The sequence below is a fragment of the Myotis daubentonii genome, chromosome 17, assembly GCF_963259705.1.
Source record: "Myotis daubentonii chromosome 17, mMyoDau2.1, whole genome shotgun sequence".
NCBI lineage: Eukaryota > Metazoa > Chordata > Mammalia > Chiroptera > Vespertilionidae > Myotis > Myotis daubentonii.
In genome coordinates this window covers 6,716,056-6,735,660 of record NC_081856.1, presented here as the reverse complement: position 1 = coordinate 6,735,660, position 19,605 = coordinate 6,716,056, and the positions used below count along the sequence as shown (strand labels likewise).

Genomic DNA, 19,605 nt, shown 5'->3' with positions numbered 1-19,605 from the left:
CTGGAAACAAGAGGAGGAAAGATTCCTGGAGCCCTGTAGGTGCAGAATTACAGCCTGCCGCCACCGCTCACCAGGCCACAGATTCCCAGCACTCAGAGGGAGCCACGCGTGGCTTTCCTTATTTTGCCATTTTAAGAAAAAGGAAAGAAATGAAATTTTCTGCTCTCTTAACATGGGACCAAGCACACAGGAGGTGCTCTCAGTAAATGTTTCTGGAATGGTCAACACAGTTTTATAAGTTTTCATCAGAGTTCCTTCCCACCTGCACCTCCAGCCTGATACTGAGGTGTCTGGTCCACAGCCGGCCAGGTCAGGGCCAGGTCATGGGGCATAACGGCCAAAGGGCCATGTCCCCTGGTGGGAGACAGGCCAAAGCCTGCCTGGCCATGACGTCCTCTCCCTCAACAGCACAGATCCGCACAGTTTAGAATTCCACAGGAGATGAAAGTGTTAAACTGGTGATTGTGAAAAATGCAAACAAGAGAAAAATGTATCTTTTCTTAGCCAACAGAGGGAAAGGCCAAGGGGTGCGAGACACACAGCAGAATAGTTTGTTCCCTCTTTTTTATTGAGTCACAACACATCAGTACAACAGAGGTCAAGCCCAGCTCGGTGGAGGTGTTCAAGTTACTCCTGCTAAATGAATAAACCTGTCATAGCCCGAGTCCAAAGAAATAAACAAAACAGGAGGCAGCAAAGCCCTTTTAAATATCTCAACAGCCACATCTGCACGCGCCAAAAAAGGAAAACGCAACATAAAGGCTTCCAGTGAGAAGAAAATATGGCCAATCTTGGAAGAATTAGGGTATGCCTTTAACAGGTTCCACTGGACCGTTCCACCGGACCACTTGGCCACCTGGTGCACTTCTCCGTGTTAGCATCTGGGAGATCTGGGAGATTAAAATGCGTCACACGGCTCGGGGCTGGAAATGCAGGGTAGTCTATGCAATTATCCTCATCTCCTCCCAGCCAACTTCAACAGGGGCCTCCGCCACAGGGGGCTCCCTCCTGACTAAGCCAGAACAGCCCGTCTGGTCCCGGCAGACGGCTGGTCATGAACTCAGGGCTCCTGGTGGACTCTGTACATCCACCTTTCCTGCTGTAGGAGGCAGAGAATTCGCCTTCTTTCTTGGGTAAAGCTGATCATCTGATTTGTCAAACGCTTTGTTCAGAAATACAAAATCCAATATTCCCCCCCCCCCAAAAAAAAAGAATATTATTTATACAACACCTTCATTGTCAAAGTATTAACAGACAGCTTCACGTTAATATTCAGCAAAGTGGTTTGGACAATTAATTCTAAAAACAGAATGTAACACAGCCCCCAAATACTAAGAATTCCCTAAACTCTGAGGCAAAAATTGAATCACTCGTAGACCAATGGGTTTACAAAGTAAATTAGGCACAGTACAAACCTATCAGCAGGTGTCGATTTACACTATTTCCATTTAATGTTTGGAACAAAATTTAAAACCTGCTAATACATGTCATGATTTAGAAAAAAAACATTAAGAAAGAAAAGGTAAAACAACAAACCTTTCGTCTTTCAACAGAATTTATCTGGGATTGTACCTGTTTCCTCTTTATTATAACTGAGGACTTTAAGGTGATGTCGGCAACCGCCAGCTCAGCTGGGATTGTAAGCGGTCCCTCCCTCCTTCTACAGCATCAGTCCTTTAAAAAGCTCCGATCTCCGTGCCCCACGGTCTATAGGGCTTGCCGAGGTTTGCTGCCTGCGTGGGTGCCGACGGGCTCAGCGCACTGGGAGAGAGTAAGTGGAAGGAGCCGAAAGAGAAGGGGAAGGCGGAGAGGGAGGCCACGGAGGAGAGCAGGGGTGGCGACAGTTTGGAGGCGGAGGTGACCACGGGGAGCACCGGTCCAAGGCCACCGCTAGGGGGCGCTCGCAGGGTGGGCGCCTCGGGATGAGCCGCCGCCAAGCGGCCCTGGTGGTGCGGGTCCGTGGGCGAGGCCGCCGAGCCGCTGTTCCCGTGGCCGTTCTGGGGCAGCAGCAGCGGGTGCGCCCCGTGCGGGGGGTGTCCGAAGGCGCTCCCCCAGGGAAGGTGCCCGAGGCCCGCGTGCCCGCCGCTCGCCGCTTCCCGCTGGGAGGCGTAGTTGTTAAGATGCGATACCAGCCGGACTCGAAGCGGGTCGGAGGCATCCAGCCCCTCGATGATGCTCAGGTAGCGGGCGACCTCTGCCAGGCACTCCCGGAACCCCAAACTCCGGTAGTCCATGGCCAGGGCGTGCGCGTCGAAGTAGCCTGGGGCAGAGAACAAAAGAAACACCTCTAAGCTCTGCTCGCCGCCCGCCTTCCTTCAATCCCGGCGGCAGCCCTTCCCAGCAGAGACCTACGTCCTGAAAAGACCGCCTTCCCGGGCTCTTCTCAAAGTCCAAATAGTTTGGAGTCGACCAAAATCTCTGCATTAACCAACAGGAGACGTAAGGGTTCGCTAATGCGAGTTCAAAGCCCAATTAGAAGCCGCCGAGCAGAAATTAGAACTCTACCCTACCGGCAGATGAAACTATGCTCTTTCGTTCCTTTAATGTTTTCCCTCAACAACAACAAAAAAACACATCAAGGGCAGAGAAACCACAGAGCAGTGAAATGCATTAGACACGCAGATGTAAGTTACCATGCAGCTTGCAGGCACTTGGTCCCGCTGGAGACAGCCACGCGGACCCTGGCCCCCACCTTCCCTCAGGTTGGCTGCTTCGCCACAACAGGTTTCTTGCCTCAAGAGTTGTTATGTGCTGGCTCTTTTTTTTTTTTTTAAGTCTGTATATAAAATTAACACCATATACGTTTTAAAAAGTTCTCTTCTCAAAATGGCAATACACAAATGTGGAGGGAGCTACCTGACCTTCTGCAGGGCTGCCACAATTTCAGGGCACTTCACACATAACAGGCATTTCCCATAAGAAGGTGCTAATGTGCAGGGAGGGGGCTGGGGCAATGAATCCAATGGAGAAAACCCTCCGTGTATTTCAAAACGGAGACAGGCAACCGCACACACCTCGCAGGGGTCCCTCCCCACCCCCAAAGCACACAGTAAAACCAAGGCAGCGGCTGCAAAGACCCAGGCCTGCACAGTGGCTCCATCTGCCCCAGCTCGGCCCCGCCCCCCAACTCGGGCCCAGGCAGGGGCCAGGCACGCGTACCTTTCCCTCCTGCAGTGTGCAGCATTTTCAGGTGATCCACCGTCATCTGCAGGATCTCGGCTTTCTCTAGCTTAGCAGATCCCTGGGGGAGGGAACAGCAAAAGATTGACTCCGCACCACGTGCCCATGGGGAGCAACTTAAAATGCATATGCATATCTGTGCTGTGTGCACCCCAACAGTACAGACGAAGGCAAAACGAGTTGTCTTCCAAAAGTGTGTTGGGTCTGTATGAATTCTCCCCAGCACAAGCGACACGGTTATTTTCCCAGACACGGATGGGGTTCAAGAGAATGACCGGGAAAGACTGGGGTGAGGGTGGCTACCCTGGGCGCTCTACCTACTTCCTCCATTACCTGCTTCTCAAAAGCACTGGGCACCAGCCTCCTCAGCTCAGACAAGCTGTTATTGATCCGGTCTCGCCGGCGTTTCTCAATGATCTGCAGAAAGCAGGCAAAACAAAGGAGGACACTTCCATTACGGCTGTAAATCCCAAAGTGAAGAGGTGGTTCTTTCCGTTAATTTTTTTTTTTTTTTTTAAGAGCACTGTAAAAAGACTCACGCCTCTCCGTCTTTTCCTGGCCAGGATCTGCGAAGACGTAGCTGGGGACATGCAACCTAGGGCCGAACTCAAGTTTCTGAATGATTATAAAAAACAAACAGGAGTCGCCGTTAGGGGAGGGTCGGGGTCTGGAGGGTCGCCCCACGCTCTCCCCGCACTCAGACTGTTTTGGCAACTTGGGCCTGACAGCGCCTGGGGGTCCCGCGCAAAGGGATGGGCAGAGGGAAGGCAGGGCACCAGGGCGCCGGCCCTCGCCCGCTGTCACCGCGGCCGGCCCGCGCTCGCCGCCCGCTCCGGCCCCGCTCTGCCGCCGCCGACTCACCCACTCTCATCCGCGCTCTCCTTCTCCACCTCGACGGCCTCGTCCAGCTCGCTGTCCGAGGAGCTGGACTCGGGGTGGGCGCGCTTCATGCTGGCTGCGCGGGGCTCCGGGCAGCGGCGGCGCGGCGGGCAGGGAGGAGCTCACAGCAGCGGCGACTCTCCGCGGCCGGCTGCTCGGGTTCCGCACACACTGATCCGCTCACGCTCTGCCTCCGGTTAAAACTCAGCCATCCCTTTCCCACGCTGCGCCCCTTCCCAGGGCCCTGGGGAGGACGAGGAGTGCAGGGGGCGGGCGCGGGGGCGGCGCGGGGGCGGGACGGCGGCGCCCGGGCAACTGCCTCCCCTCCGCCAATCCGGCTCCTCGCTCCGCTGATTGACAGCTGCTCGGGGGAGGGGCGCGGACGAGGCTGGGGGCCAGGGCGAACCCCGCGACCGCCCCCGTGCCAGCCCCCGCTTGGCGGCGCGGCGGCGGCTCCTCGGGGGCTTTGCCGGCCGCCGCTGGTGGGAAGGAGGCGGCGCGGGCCGGGGAGGCCGGGCGGGACCCCAGCGCGCGGGCGGCCGCGGCCCGCCCCGCCCCGCACGCCCCGATTGGCCTGGCCGCGCGCCAGGGGCCGCGCCTGCAGCGCCGCCGCTGAGCCGCACGCGCCACGGGCCGTGGGAAAGTGCCGGCGCCGCGGCCGCCAGCCAATCCGGCGGCTGGCGACGGCGACGGCGGCTGCGCTGGCGGCGGCGGCGGCGGCGCTGGGCGTCCGCATGAATGGAGAAGAATAGGCGGGCGGGGGCGCGGGGCCGCGCGAGGGCGCGCCGGCGGGGGCTGGGCGGCCGGCCCCCCGTGTGAACCTGTAATCGGAATCCGGGCGCCGAGCTGCCTCGGAAGCCGCCGCCCCGCGCGGGCCGGGCTGGACCGGGGCCGGGGCCGGGGCCTCTGGCCGGGCGGAGCGCCGGCCGCCCCGCGGAGGGTGCCGGGCGCCATCCACAGTGGCCACCGGCCCTGGGGCCGGCAGTGTGGCGTGGCAGGACGTTGGTCGGCGAATGTTCTTTTCGGTTTCGGGGGCCACGTCCCCCACTTGCAGCCGGTCTCGCTTCCGCAGGGCCTTCCCAGCCTCCGGGATGGAATGAATCGGTCTGTGCATCCAGTTTCCGGGGAAGTGGAGCCCTTGTTTTCCGGGCTAACGAGTGGGGGGAAAGGGCCCCTTGGGATATTTGGGTTTTTTTGTTTTCTTTTTTCAGCCGTTGATGGTCAGATGCTCTCAGAGGGCGCCCGGGCGCCCAGGCCTTGCGTCTGAGGCCGCCCTCTGCGGATTGCACGTCTCTGATCTGGAGACGCAGACACATGCACCCAGGCACGTCCAGCCTAGTGGTGGCGTGGCCAGCACTGAATGCTCAGTGAAGTCCCTGTCCCCAAAAAGACAGATTGAAAAGAAAAAAGAAAGACAGTGTAGATCTCGGACTGAGTCCTGATTCAAGGATTTGGAGAAGCAGCCGGATGGGTGGTTTGGACCTGGAATCCAGGCTTCTGTCCCCTACCGCGGGGCAGAGCCGGGTTTTCCTCTCAGGGCTGCTCTTGCGGCTGCTGACCTTGCTGGCTGTCGGGGAGGAAGGCTTGCTGCGTATTGTTGAGGGTGATACAGATTTCTCTCCTCTGCAAATAGCTTCTCCGTTTCTGTCCCTCCTGCATTATTGATCTGAATGCGGCACACGGGTGGCCTGAGCCTAACGCTCATGTTCCTTTCTTTTTCTCAGCCCCTCGCCCCATACACGGGTTAGGCCACCTCCTGGCTCCCACTGAACCTCATGCTACTTCACTTCACCTCCAGCCCCCAGCCCTTCCTCTGGCCTCTGCTCCCTTGTCTAGGCTGGGCCCCTCCACCCACCACCTGGAATGTGTTCCTGCCTGCACACCAGACACCCGAGCCCCCCGACATCCCACCTCGAGCCACTTGCCAGTGTGCAGCCAAGATCAGTCCTGCTGCCCCACCCGTTCTCGGGGAGCAGAGCTCTCTGGGGGCTGCTATCAGCACAACAGGAGAACTTCCCCCTCCGCGCTCCTTTCTAGTCTGCCATCAGGCACATAACTGGCGCCTGCCTCTCCCTCCCCGAACCCAATGGAACCATCCACCCGCGCCCATCAGCTTCCCTCTGACCCTCTGACATTGTTCCTTCCCCAAAGTGACAGGACACCCTGCCCCAGAAATCCGGGTGCCCACTGCCCCTCGGAGGGTCTGTAACTGCCCCAGCCTCTGGATTTGTGGTGCCAGCTTTCCTGCCCCGCCCGGCCCTGTAGGGACACTGACAGCGCAGATGGGTGGGTGAGAGGACAAAGCGAGGTGGGGGATTCCTGGCTCCACACTGGTACCTACACAAAATAGTTCTCCCACATTCAGTTTCACTTTTTCTGTTAAAAACAAACACACAAAGGTTTATATTTAAAGTTTCCATTCCCCCTGCTTCGCAACTCTGACTCTCTTATTCACCCACCCAACAAGTGATTTTCCATTGTCACAGATTCAATAAGATGAACTATGTAAAGCATTTACACAGTGCTTGGGCATTAGTAAGTACTTCATATACAGCAGCTGTTAGTATTAGCTATTAATATACCTGATTTACCAGTGAGCACATCACTGAGTGCAGGCTACCCTTTGGTTTTCTTCTGAGATTCTGTTGCACATCTAATGAGGCTCAAAGGAGGAAGAAGTCCTTGTCTAGGAACTGGACGTATTAAAAACTCTAGAGGGTGAGAAAGCCAGTGCTTCTCGTTAGATGCACTAGATTACGTTGCGTAGAGCTAGAGCGTAAGCACCTACTATTCATTAAGGAACGTTGTGTTTCCTGAGCCTTTTATTAGGGACCGTCCCCTGAGCAGACTGTGCTGTAAGTGTGTGTATACATGAGTGGCGTCCTTGGGAACACACCCTGTCAGAAGCCACGAGAACTGTCAGACCAGAGCCCTGAGAAGTGCCAGTGTTCCTCTGTTCTCATACCTGCTGCTTTCTCTAGATGCCGCCCCAAGTGCCCAGTTGCCCGGTGGCCTGTCCCGCCATGCTGTGCAGAAGTGCCCGGCCACACCCACGCCCCCAATCCAGGTCAGATGGAAGACCCCTGGCCTTAGCCCTGCAGGAAGGAGCTGTTTAACTGGAAACCCTGCAGGGCCCAGCGCAGAGCCGCGGGAGGGAGGACCCCGAATCTCCTGCTTGGATTCGTACCCTTTCCTCGCAGTGTCACTGGAGCCTGTAACCTCCCTCTGCTGTGTCTCAGTTTCCTCATCTGTAAAATAAGAATAATCCCCCAACATTTGTTCTTGGTTTTTAAAGGCATGCCCTTTTTGGGAGATCCTAGTAACACATCTGATTTTTTTTCTTTTTTTAATCCTTGCCCAAGAACATGCTTAGAGAGAAGAAGGGAGGGAGAGGGAGGGAGAGAGAGACATCCATGTGAGAGAGAAACATGGATTGTTGACCTCCATGCATGCCCGGACCAGGGATCTAACCGGAAACCCGGGCATGTGCCCTGGCCAGGAATCGAACAGGCACCCTTTCCTGCACAGGAGGACGCTCAACCAGCTGAGCCACCCAGCCCTGCGGCTTTGTTTCTTTTGAAAGGCCAAACGATGTGCAGCCGCCGCACGATGGCCATAGGGCGGCTGCTTGATCCTGAGCTGGGCCTGGCCCCCCGAGAGGCTGTTTCTGTAGGTTTTCTTGCTCCTGCCAGTAAATTCCTTCAGGACGGGCCGGGGATATTTAAAATGCCAAAGCGCACTTCACAGAACCGTACTCCCCAGTTTCTCTACTTTCAATTACATTGGGGAAACTCGGAGATGTCAGGGCGCTCGCGGCTGTGAGTGGCTCTGAGAAATGACACGCTGCGGAGGTGCGTCATCCAACACAGACCCCACTCCCGCCCGCGTACTTAGCCAAAGGCAGTGCTGAGACGCAGGTAAGTTCACCAGGGAGAGCGGGGGGCTTGGCAAGGCCTGGTGGTGGTGACCTGGGTCCTGAACATCAACGAGGCACTGCCCAGGCAGAGCTGAACTTAGGGGCCAAGATCCCACAGGCAGTCACTGGAATCTGGTGGGCCTTCAGGTGACCTTGCTTGTACTCAGAGGCTAGTGGGGCCAGGCAACATTCCAGATACAAGAGAAAGAAAGAAGCAAAAGGTGTTTGGATGTCATTTTTGCTATGGACTGAATTGTGTTCCCTCTACATATGTGGAAGCCCTAACCGCCCCCCCCCCGCCCCCCCAGTGTGGTGGTATTTGGAGATGGGGCCTTTAGGTTTAGAGGAGGGTGGGGCCCCATGATGGCATTAGTGCCCTTATAAGAAGAGACCCCAGAAAGCTATGCTTTCTCTGCCAGGTGATGGCAGTGAGAAGGCAGCCTTCTGAAGGCCAGGAAGGGAGCTCTCACCAGCCCCTGGCTGTGCTGGGATCCTAATCTCAGACTTCCAGCCTCTAGAACTATGAAAAAATAAATCTGTGTTGTTTAAGCCACCCAGTCTCTGATATTTTGTTATGGCAGTTGACTAAGACAATTCCTATTTTGAAACTCATAGAATGCTAATGTATCTTTCCAGGTAGGCATTTCTGTTATAGATGTGTTCTATTCCACAGTTTTTAAAATAGATCAGATTTTGCCCTGGCCAGCAGCTCAGTGGTTAGAGCATCAGCTTGCGAATGGAAGGGTGGGAGGTTCAATTCCAGTCAAGGTCACATACCTGGATTGCAGGCTCTCCACCCTGTTTGGGGCTTGTGCATGAGGCAACCAATTGATGTGGCTCTCTCACTTCGATGTTTTTCTCTCCCTCCCCCTCCCTTCCACTCTCTCTAAAAATCAGTAGGGGGGGGGGGGAATCCCCTGATAGGATTAACAAAGCAAAACACTTCAGATTTTACTTTATCAGTAATTGAAAGAGCTAAACAAAATATTTTATACATTTTTCCCACTTAAAAGACCCCATTTTTACAGCATCAAAGATATATTTTTATTTTAAAAATTTTTCGTTTCAAATCCCTTATCAATTACAAATTAATGAAATAGGACAAGTTTCTTTCCAAATAAATGTCAAAGGGCTTGGTGTTTCTGGCAGGTGTCACCATTTAACAGGAGCATGGGGTTCAGTCTGGAATCTTCCTCCTTTCCCTCTCCTTTTTTTTTTTTATTAGATATATTTTATTGATTTTTCTACAGAGAGGGAGGGAGAAGGATAGAGAGCTAGAAACATCGATGAGAGAGAAACATCGACCAGCTGCCTCCTGCACACCTTCCACTGGGGATGTGCCTGCAACCAAGGTACATGCCATTGACCGGAATCGAACCTGGGACCCTTCAGTCCGCAGGCCGATGCTCTATCCACTGAGCCAAACCGGTTTGGCCTTTCCCTCTCCTTTTTGAGCTGCTCATCAAATGACAATGTTGATTTCTGCTGCCGGTTCCCACCGTGCAGAACGGGCCCTACTGGCCTCCCCCGGGGACACGAGACCAGTGAGCCCCGGACTCTCTTCAGGCTTCTACCCCACCCACCCACACCCAACCCCAGAGTGCGATTTACTAAGGTCTCCCTTCTCCCATCCTGAAACTGTGGGCATCCCTCTAGGATCAACTCCCAAGTGCGAGGCGATCGCTCACCCTCTCTCTGGAGCACAGAAGATCTCATTCTTATTAGAATGTGTTTAGAAAGAGAAGTTTCATGAACAATTCTTTGGCATTTATCAATGTGAACTTAGACCCCCTTAAAACACACGTGTGCACACACACAGATCTCGCATTAAGTGTTTTCCACATGAGGCATTATATTATAGACTGCAAACATTCTTCCTTCTTGAACTGTTGGATTGGGCACGCAGGCCCACAGCACTGAACGGGGCGGACACACCTGAGAGCTTAGAGAAGACCGAACAGCAGCACATCACAGTGTCCTCTGTGTCAGCATTTTCTCTCTGGCTCTCCTCTGTGACAAGGCCGACAGGTAAGGAGCCCAGGAGGCAGCTGTGATGCTCCCTAGCAGGACTTCTCCCACTGCTTCCTCCACACGTTTACTCCTGGGACCTGGTTTCTAGGACCCAGGCCTTACGTGCAAGCCAGAGAGAGTATATTGACAGATGGTAAGTGAAAGAAAGAATTCTGCAGGATGAGATGCTTTGATGCAATGGGTCAGGGCACCCGGCTTCCTTTATTCTCCCCGCATGTAGGTGTGGCATGGGTGGCGTTTGGAGATGGTTTGGTGGGCTGTGCCATGGTGGGAGAAGAGGACCTCCAGGGTAAGACATGTAGTAGGAGCGGGACAGGCCAGTGAAAAATGATGACCACGCCAGTGAGGACAAAGACAATGAAACAGGACAAGACAACTTACTTAGGCTCAGGACAGAATGGGGAGGTTATGAATCCCCATTACGCACAGGTGAGGGGATACGAAAAGAATACACACGTAGGAGACAGAAGTTCTAGAATTACCTGGAAACCTGCTCGGCATGTACCTGGATTAAGGCTACGATTTCAGGAAGGGAAAGAAAAAGAGAAAGGAATTCTGAAGGGACTGAGCGATACTCGGCATGTCGTCCTGTGGAGATCATGCAGTGAGCGGAGAATCATGCCCGGGCTGCTTACCCTAAAACAGTTGTTCTCAGCTCGTAGCCCCTCCAGTTACCGGGAGGCAGGGCAAGGTGATGCTGGCCCAAGGACCGCACTTTGGGAACCGCTGCTCTGAAGACCATTTGTCTTGGTTAATCGAGAAACTTGGTCTATCAGAGGGCAGTTGAGGAGAAAACAAGGTGGGAGGGGTTTGAGTCTATCAGATCACACTGAGAGACACAACATTCAGCTCTGTGTCTTTGAAGTCAGCCAAGATCTTTAAAATGATCAGAACCGAGCACTTTTCCAGTTAATGCCGGATAGATGTTGAATTCCTAAATTGAGCTCTTTGCATTTGGGGATGGGTTTTGCTGTTGGTGGTAATGGTTTTGGTGTTTAAGAAAGTAACTAACTGCTTGAGAGACCATGGACTCTGCAAATAAGTTTCCCGTGGGAAGGGCTCCGTGGAGAAGAAAGGAAGCCATTGTTTTCTCTGTGTCCAATGACATGTGCAGGCCCCTGCAACCCAAATAAATGAGCAAATAAAAGATAAAAGCGCAAAGGAGACCATCCTTCCCATCTGCAAAGGCAAAATAATTAAAAACTAGGTGAACATTACAGTGGCAATAATAGAACTTAATACTATGTGTTAATTATATAAACAGAGAAACTGTTATGATTCCTCTAGGGCCCACTCCTTGTTTTGTATTGAACTATGACTCTCTCTCTCATATGTGTGTGTGTGTGTGTGTGTGTGTGTGTGTGTGTGTGTGTGTTCCAACTTCAAACCCTAGAACTATGCTGTTCAGACTAGTAGCTCTCAAGCTTTACATATATGTTGGGTATATCAGAGTTCAATATAAAATATACGATATATAACTTCAGGCCCTAGAACTACACCATTCAGCCTGGTGGTTCTCAAACTGTAGTGAGCACCAGACTCACTTGAAGGACTTAAGAAAACACAGGGTCTTGGGCCCCGCCTGGAGTGGGTCTGATTCAGTAAGTCTAGAGTGGACTCAGGATTTGTATTTCAACTTTCCAGGAAAGACTGATGCGTGTTTAGGGCCATACTTTAGGAACTGCGACTTAGATCTATAGTTCACAACGCACCACTTGGCCACATGTTAGAATAACTTGAGGTGGTTTTATTTTGTTTTAATCCCAATTCTTATCACAGACCGCAAAACACATCCAGAATCTCTGGGAATGGAACCAAGGCACCAGCAGGCTTTGAAGTGCTCAGTGAGTCCAACGCGGAGCCACAGTGGAGGATTTCTAGCTAGGTCGGTAGTTGTCACGTCAGAATCCCCGGGAGGACTCCTAAACCAGACTGCTGGCCCCTCTCCGGGGGCTTCTGAGTCAGTGAGTCTGCTTGGGTCCGAGAACGTGTATCTCAATCACAGTCCCAGGTGATGTTGCTGCTGGTCCCTGAACCACACTTTGAGAACCACCAGTTAGACCAACTTGAATGAACTTGGGATCTAGGAGGGGATCTGGTATAAAAGACTGAAGTTAGGCTCCCCAACCCCACAACATACCAACAAAAACTGGGCACTGGGATTTAGTGAGTCCGGGATGGCATGGGCAAACTCTCCAGGTGACTGTTAGGTGCGGCTAAGACTGATAATCACCGCCACACCCACAAAGGATGCAATAAATGCCTCACCTGTAACTTCTGTTGCTCACCTGGTTGAATATGACGTCTTCCAACTACAATATATTCCTGCTTTAATAATTACATGCAGTATACATCTCTGTGCTACACTGAAGTAAATGGAAGTTATGGCAGTCATTTCTGAATTTGAGAACCAACTAGGTTAAGCGAGGAGGGGATTCTCCCCCCCTTTTTTTGCTATAAATACAAGTTACTGCCTGAAATCGTTTTAATGTAACATGGTAACCCACCCCTTTGTTGATCTGCAGCTAGTCATGTAAACAGAAACATTATACCTGTTATTATAAAAGCAGTTTCCTATAAATGAGAATTTATGCTTATATCTAAATAAACTTGAAACCTGATCAAACACCATGGCTCCAGGAAATGACTTTGGGTTTGGACAACACAAACCAGAGAAAGGGTTTACTGCCAGCTGAGATTATGAATATACGGGGTCATTTTAAATCACATAGTATGAGAGTAACTTGTCTGCTACAGACAGTAGAAGCTGAGATTGGGGGGCGGGGGTGGGGGGGCAGGGCAGGGGGGGGGGGAGTGCCAGAAGGAATCAGCTCCTAACCAGACCAGCTCAGCCATATCAGTCAAATACATGTTTGTAAATAATTACTTTATACACCAGCTTTCACTGGAAACTATTGTGTTTTAGCAGCTGATTTAGTATGTTACCATTCATGACCCTTCTAGAATATACTATGCAAGTTCCAGGTCTCACCCGGAGAAAGGCTTTAGCAAGTTAGCACTGGGGAAACTGAGAAGCTCACTAGCGGGGTGATGACAAAAAAGACACGCCACAGCAAGAACTGGCGAGGACCTGCAGAGGCTGAGGAGCCCACACATGGCTGGCTGGGAACTCATGGCCAATTTGTCAGTTTCCTTAAAAGTTAAACATAAATTGAGCACACAAGGAACAATCCTGCTCCTAGGTATTTACTGAAGAGAAGAGAAAGCATGTCCACACATAAATATGTGCATGCAAATGTTTATAGCAGCATCCTATATAATAAAGAGGTAATATGCAAATAAACCTCACACAGTAACATCATCGCAAGATGGCAGCGCACAGCAGGGGCCGGTCCCCGCTGCTGCTCCGCACGACTTCCACCGGGGTGACCAGGCTGGCAGGGGAGGGCAGTTGGGGGCAATTGGGCCAGCAGGGGAGCATTTAGGGGGTAATCAGGCAGGCAGGCAGGCAAGCGGTTAGGAGCCAGCAGTCCCAGATTGTGAGAGGGATGTCCGACTGCTGGGATCTGACTTAACCCAGCAGTCAGACATCCCCCAAGGGGTCCCAGATTGGAGAGGGTGCAGGCTGGGCTGAGGGACACCCCCACCCCCACCCCAGTGCACAAATTTCATGCACCAGGCCTCTAGTTATTCATAATGGCCAAAAGATGGAAATGTCCATCGAATGTCCATCACAGATAAATGGGTACACTAACTGTGTTTATAGCCTGTGCAGCGGGATACTAGTCAGCCATGAAAGGGCAGGACTGACATACTCCGCCGCAACCTGGATAAACCTTGAAAACAGGCCCAGTGAAAGAAAGCAGTCCCAGAGGTGGCAGCACAGGATTCCACTGCGATGGACAGTCTAGGCTAGGCCGACTGTAGACAAGGCTAGAAGAGGCAGGAAGCACCTGAGTGATTGCATAGACCTGGGGTGAAGGGAGGGAGGGAGGAATGCGGGGACAGGGAAAGTTAAAGGGCTTTTTGTTTTTTTGTTGTCTTTTGAGAAGATGAAAATGTTCTACAATTGACCCTACCGATGGTGGCGTTTACCTGGGAGTGTCCTAAAAGCTATGGAATCGCCCCCTTTAAATGGGCATGTGAACATCTCAGGAAAGCGATCGTATATGGAACGTGGCTTACTGAGAAACCGGGAAAGCCAATTCCGCTCAGTCCATCACTGACATCACCTTGGACTGGACTCGGGGCGCATGCGCAGGGAACGTCCCACAGCTGGTTAAGGGGAGCAGGGTTTGGGGGCGCCGCTCGGGGTCCTCGCCTCCCCCGCTGCAGCCGCACAGCTCGCGGGAAGCGCGGGGACCACTCTTCCCGCCGGGAATGCACCCCGCGCCGCCGCGGGCACACGTCCGGCGGGGCCAGCTCCTGGGGGCGGGCCCCTGAGCTGCCGCCGGGAGGACGGCCGGTGACCGTCTTTCTTCCCCCTCTTCCCCGACAAAGGGGAGCCGACCTCCCGCGTGACCTGGCAAGAGCTGCGGCTCCCTAACCACGTTTCCCCCCATTGTGTGCCGGAGGGACGACCGGGAGGCCGGGCGCCCCGGCCCCGCGGCCCCTCCCGGCAGGCGGGGGGCGGGGGCGGGGATGGGGGAGGGGCGCTGCCAGGCCGCAGCCCCGGTTCCCACGCTCCTATTGTTGGCGACTTGGTTCCCGATGCCCGTCACGTGTGCTAATTAGTTGGAGCCGATGGCCGGCTGGGAGGCGTGCGGCCGCCCCGGGCAGAAAGAGCGCTTCCTGGGGAGCAGCGCTGGGGCTCCGGCTCCTCCCGCTCCTCCGCGCCCGCGCCCCTGCCGCCCGGGAGGGAGCGGGAAGGGGAAGACGTGCTGAGGGTGGGGCGGAGGCACGGAGGAGTGGAGGGGCGGGGTGAAAGGAGAACGTCCCATCAGACTCCTAATGTCAGAGCGGCCTTACTGACTCCTCCAACATCTCGGTGGGCGAGTCTTCCCCGGGAAAGTGTGGTGTGAAATTGTAAAAAGTCTGTGTTCAACTCCCAATAAGACAAGCACGCGCCACCGGAAAGGAGAAGGAAGGCGGTGACTTTCCAAGCGGTGACTTCTGAGCCAGTGGCCGGGCTCTGAGCTTGATGCGCTCGGTGCTGAGCTTGTAGGAGGCGCAGGGGGAGAGGCGGTGCACCGAGGACAGGTCCCGCCGCCCGGGGAAAAGAAAAGCGCTTCTGAGTGTCTTGGCCTTTGTTGGGTTGCAAGATTCAGCAACACTTTGGTGCTCACCGTGGAAGGCCCACGTGGAAGGCAATGTCCCCCACACCCCTTTCTATAACTAAGCAGGGGGGCGGGAGCGGGGGTGGGGAGGGATGGCTCTTTAAAAGCCGCGGGGTCTAACCGTATATGTTCTAGCAACGCAGAAGGTTCTGCTCTTTCCAAGGAGAGGGGCCGGGCGGGTAGACCGGGGGGGGGGGGGGGGGGGTAACTTCATTCAACAGGCACCATTAAGGATTTTTTTAAAATGTTTTTATCGATTTTAGAGAGGAAGGGGGAGGAAGAGAGAGACAAAAACATCAATGATGAGAGATCAGCTGCCTCCTGCGCACACACACACACACACACACACACACACACAGCCATTGAGGATGGAGCCTGAAACCTAGCAGGTGTCCTGATCGGGAATCTAACTGTGACCTCCTGGTTCATGGGTCTGTGCCAACCACTAAGCCACACAGGCCGGGTCAGCCAAGATGTTTTGAGCGTCTCCTATGAGCCAGGCACTTGCCCAGGGCCGGAGGTGGAGCGATGAGACACCCTGAACCCGCGTTTAAGCAGTTTCCAAATGCAGTGGGGGAGACAGCTAAGCCTGTAGGCCCGTAGTTAGGGGTGACTCCGCATGGAGGTCTGTGTTGGGGACCCTGAGCGCCTGACAAGGGCACCAGAGCCAGCAGGGACTTGGGAGAGGCTCCTAGAGGAGGGATGACTCATCTGACGCTGGAGTGACAAGTGGCCAAGAGAAGGGAGCAAGGGCATCCTGAAAAGAGGTAACCGGATGTACCAAAACCACGGCCTTGGAGTGTGAGCACAGCCGCTGCAGGGCCGGAGTGCTGGGGTCACGGAAAGTCTTGTTGAGGTAACCTTGGACTTTATCCTAAATGCCATGAGAGATTTTAAGCAAAGGAGTAAGAGCATCAGGCTTGTCCTTTAGAAAGGTAAATTGGGCCCAGCCAGTGTGGCTCAGTGGTTGAGCATTGACCCATGAGTCAGGAGGTCACAGTTCTATTCTTTGTAGGGGCACATGCCCCGGTTGTGGGCTCGATCTACTGGGATGTGCAGGAGGCAGCTGATCAGTGGTTCTCTCTCACCATTGATGTTTCTATTCCTCTCTCCCTCTCCCTTCCTCTGAAATCAATAAAAACATATTAAAAAAAGGAAAGAAAGGCAGCTTGGGTGGTTGTTTGCAGGATGGGTTGCAGGGACTCAGGCTAGAGGCAGGGAGAGGGGGTTGGGACTGACCCCATGAGAGACTGAGAGGCGTGGAGAGGACGGCAGCTTCCGGAGCTGCTCAGAAGCTGGAACGACCGAGCATAGGATCAAACACATTTTGGCCATCGGCAACTAGGAGGCGTCGGGGACCCCACTTCAGGTCTCCGTCTTGCACACCTGGATGAGTGATGGTCAGGTTCACTGCGGTGGGCAACTCAGAAGACAGAAACCAGGCTTTGGGCCACGTTATACTAGACTCTAGTAACTAGAGTGACTGTGGGCGTCCAAGCAGGCACTCAGGTGGATGGGGAGCTCAATGCATGGGCTGGGGCCGTCAGGCAGGTGCTGGCTGGCCTCTCGCCCACCGGCACTCTGTGAGACGCCCACCTCAGGCAGCTCCCAGGCCGGCGCTCAGGAGACAGGAGGCAGGAGCCCACTTCTGTGAAGTATCAAAAGTGTTCAAATTCACAGAAACAGATGATGGGTTTGCCAGGGGTCCAGGGGCAGGGAAAAAGGGAAATTGTGTTCTGATGGGTACAGGCTGCAAGATGTGAAACTTCCAGAGGTCCATTCACAACCACATGGATAGACTTACCTCCACTGACCACTTACACATGGTTGAAATTGTAAATTTTATTATTTTTTTATCCTATATAATAAAAGGCTAATATGCAAATTGTCCCCTCAACCAGGAGTTTGACCTGGAGTTCAACCAGGATTTTGACCAGGGGGCGGGGCTGGCCAACCGCCTGAGGCCCCTCCCCCTGGCTGGCCCAGCCCAATTGGCCCCAATCAGGGTGGGCCAGCCGGACCCCACCCATGCACCAGGCCTCTAGTCACAATAATAAAAGAAGGCTGGGGGTGGGACTCAGGAGGGGAGGAGGTGGCCCTGCCAGCTTCCTCTGCCCGTGCTAGGAGGAGATGCTGCCCTCTGTGATGCCCTGTTGCCCCTTCTCTCGGGAGGGTTAAGTTGGAACAGAGAGTATTAAACAGTGTGAATCAGGAACCTTCAAAATGTTTATGCCCTTTGACCTACATATGGTCTTCCACTGCCTGAAATCAATGCCCCCCCAAACCCAAAAAACATTGGGGGGAAAGGTCATTGAAAATATTAGATATAATTTGTACACTAAGTATTCAGTATTAGAAAACAAAGAATTAAACATAGTCGAATACCATACAACTGTCATAAATCTTTACAAAGAATTTACAGCAAAGTGGGAAATACTTACAAAGTCAAGCAAAACAAAAGTCAGGATACGAAATTGTGTGCATACTTTGATCATCACTAGGTCAGACCCAACAGAAGATCCCAGAGGAAGACAGGCTAACATGTTTATGTTCAGATACTGCTGGTTGGGGCCATCAGTGATAATTTTCCCATTTATTTTTCTGTATTTTCTAAATTTCTATATTACGCGTATATTATTTTATAATGGGAAACATAACCTATATAAATTCCTTTTTCTTAATTTCCCTACAAAATTCTCTATAATTCCTTCGGCTTAAAAAGAGGTGATTTGCATTTAGCTCAAAGCTGCAACAGGTTATGACGTTGGTGACTTATAAATGTGTCAAAAGCCAAAGGGAAGGAGAAACCATCTTTTAGTAAAAACTTAGAAAGACTGAGAATTCCTCAGATAGTCCGGTAGTCTGTCTCTTTGCTGTGCTTGTGTGGGAAAGAGGAAGCAGATCTTCGCATCAGGAAGTGATGTCGGGCGGGTTAGCTGATGATAAGTGCTGCACAGGCAAATTAAGACCTTCCCTTTAATTGGTCCTAATGGGTGAGACGAGGTAATAGGCCACCTGTGGCTGGCACGGAGCCAGGTCCCAGGAGCCCACAGATCACAGCTTTGGTGTTGAGTGGCCCAAGGTCAGTGATGATGGCTTTTGATGCCATATCGAGTTACACAGGCTGTCGCAGAGACATACTCAGGCAAAACCCTAGGGCCCGATTTGGGTTACAATGTGTCGATAAAAGGAAAAGGGGGATGGAATTGTTAAAAGAATTTATTTCTTTAAAAATAATCAGCAAAGTGAGTAAAGAGCACTTCTTATGTGCCAGGGACTTTCCTAAGCATCTCATGTGTAATTCACTTGCCAACAGCCTGTGGAGTCGATTCTATCAGCATCATCACAATCATCCCCACTTCGCAGATGAGGAAACTGAGGCACGGTGAGACTGACTCCAGGTCACACGGCTTCCTGTGGCAGAGCTGGGACTTGAACCCAGGCAGGGAGACTTTGGTGCCTCTGTTCCTCACTCCGTGCGTTTTCACCAGCTCTGGCTCAAACACGCTTTCCCAGTTAACTGTGAATCCAGACGCCCCAAAAGCCAGAGCCTGCATGTGGGGCCATGTCTGCAGGACGCTCCTGCCCCTGCATGCGTGGGGCATAAGGACTGCGGGGAGCATTTCAGGGGTGAAAAGCCCAGCCGAGATGGAACCAGCAGACCTCAATTACCAAGAGACACACACTTCACTCACACACATGGTATTTGGACTCGGGCATGACGCTGAGCTGATATAGTGAGGAGCATTCATGGAGCAACCCCAGCTCCCGGAGAAGAAAATGTCCGCGTGTGGATTTGCCGTGTGGCAGGAGCATCTTGGCCACAGCGAGGGTCACCGTATTCACTTCACAATGCCCCAGCCACGCGACTTTCCTCACAGTGTACTGTTATAATGGTCCTATTTTATTGTTGCTGCTCTTCATCTCAAGCTGTGCCTAATATATAGAATAAGCTTTATCATTGGCAAGTATAGGCAAAACCAGAGTGACATAGGGATGGGTACCATCCACGGTTTCAGGCTCCCTGAGGTCATGGAATGTGTCCCCTGTGGGTAAGAGGGGACTAGCGCATGCGTGTCTCAGCTAATCTCCTGCATATGTTGCAGACATCAGGTCCTCACCAACAGAAAGAGGAAAACATAGTAAGGTTCTAAATAAAGTCTAATTTTCTGAGAGCACAGCCAGCATTTTAGAGGGAAAACACCAACTTCAGGATTGGAAATGCTAGCAAAGAAATTCCAGGAGTTGCTACAGCTTTAAGGCAGTGGATGAATGGGCCGAAAGATGCGCTGACTGAATTCAAAATCAGCCAGACCGCCATACGCCCAGGAGCAGATGTCTTTGGGGTTTCTCCAGCGCCAC

The 19,605-nt window shown here is 52.9% G+C and overlaps 1 protein-coding gene across 1 annotated transcript; it reads right to left on the bottom strand.

Annotated features, from left to right (window-relative positions):
• Positions 1-743: 743 nt before the first annotated feature.
• On the bottom strand, positions 744-4,594 carry HEY1 (hes related family bHLH transcription factor with YRPW motif 1). Its single transcript, XM_059672669.1, has 5 exons — positions 4,042-4,594; positions 3,720-3,795; positions 3,514-3,597; positions 3,160-3,241; positions 744-2,260 (listed from the first exon to the last, which is right to left on the bottom strand). The coding sequence occupies exons 1-5, from the start codon at positions 4,128-4,130 to the stop codon at positions 1,677-1,679; spliced, it is 915 nt and encodes a 304-aa protein (XP_059528652.1). The 5' UTR covers positions 4,131-4,594; the 3' UTR covers positions 744-1,676.
• Between the last annotated feature and the right edge of the window lie 15,011 nt (positions 4,595-19,605).

What these genes read in the sequence shown, in the direction of transcription:
- HEY1 (XM_059672669.1), bottom strand. Translation starts at nt 4,130, where the DNA reads ATGAAGCGCGCCCACCCCGAGTCCAGCTCCTCGGACAGCGAGCTGGAC. An exon ending in CCAGGAAAAGACGGAGAGGC is followed by an intron (nt 3,598 to 3,719) that starts GTGAGTCTTTTT and finishes TGCTTTCTGCAG; the next exon opens with ATCATTGAGAAACGCCGGCG. An exon ending in CCAGTGCTTTTGAGAAGCAG is followed by an intron (nt 3,242 to 3,513) that starts GTAATGGAGGAA and finishes TCCCTCCCCCAG; the next exon opens with GGATCTGCTAAGCTAGAGAA.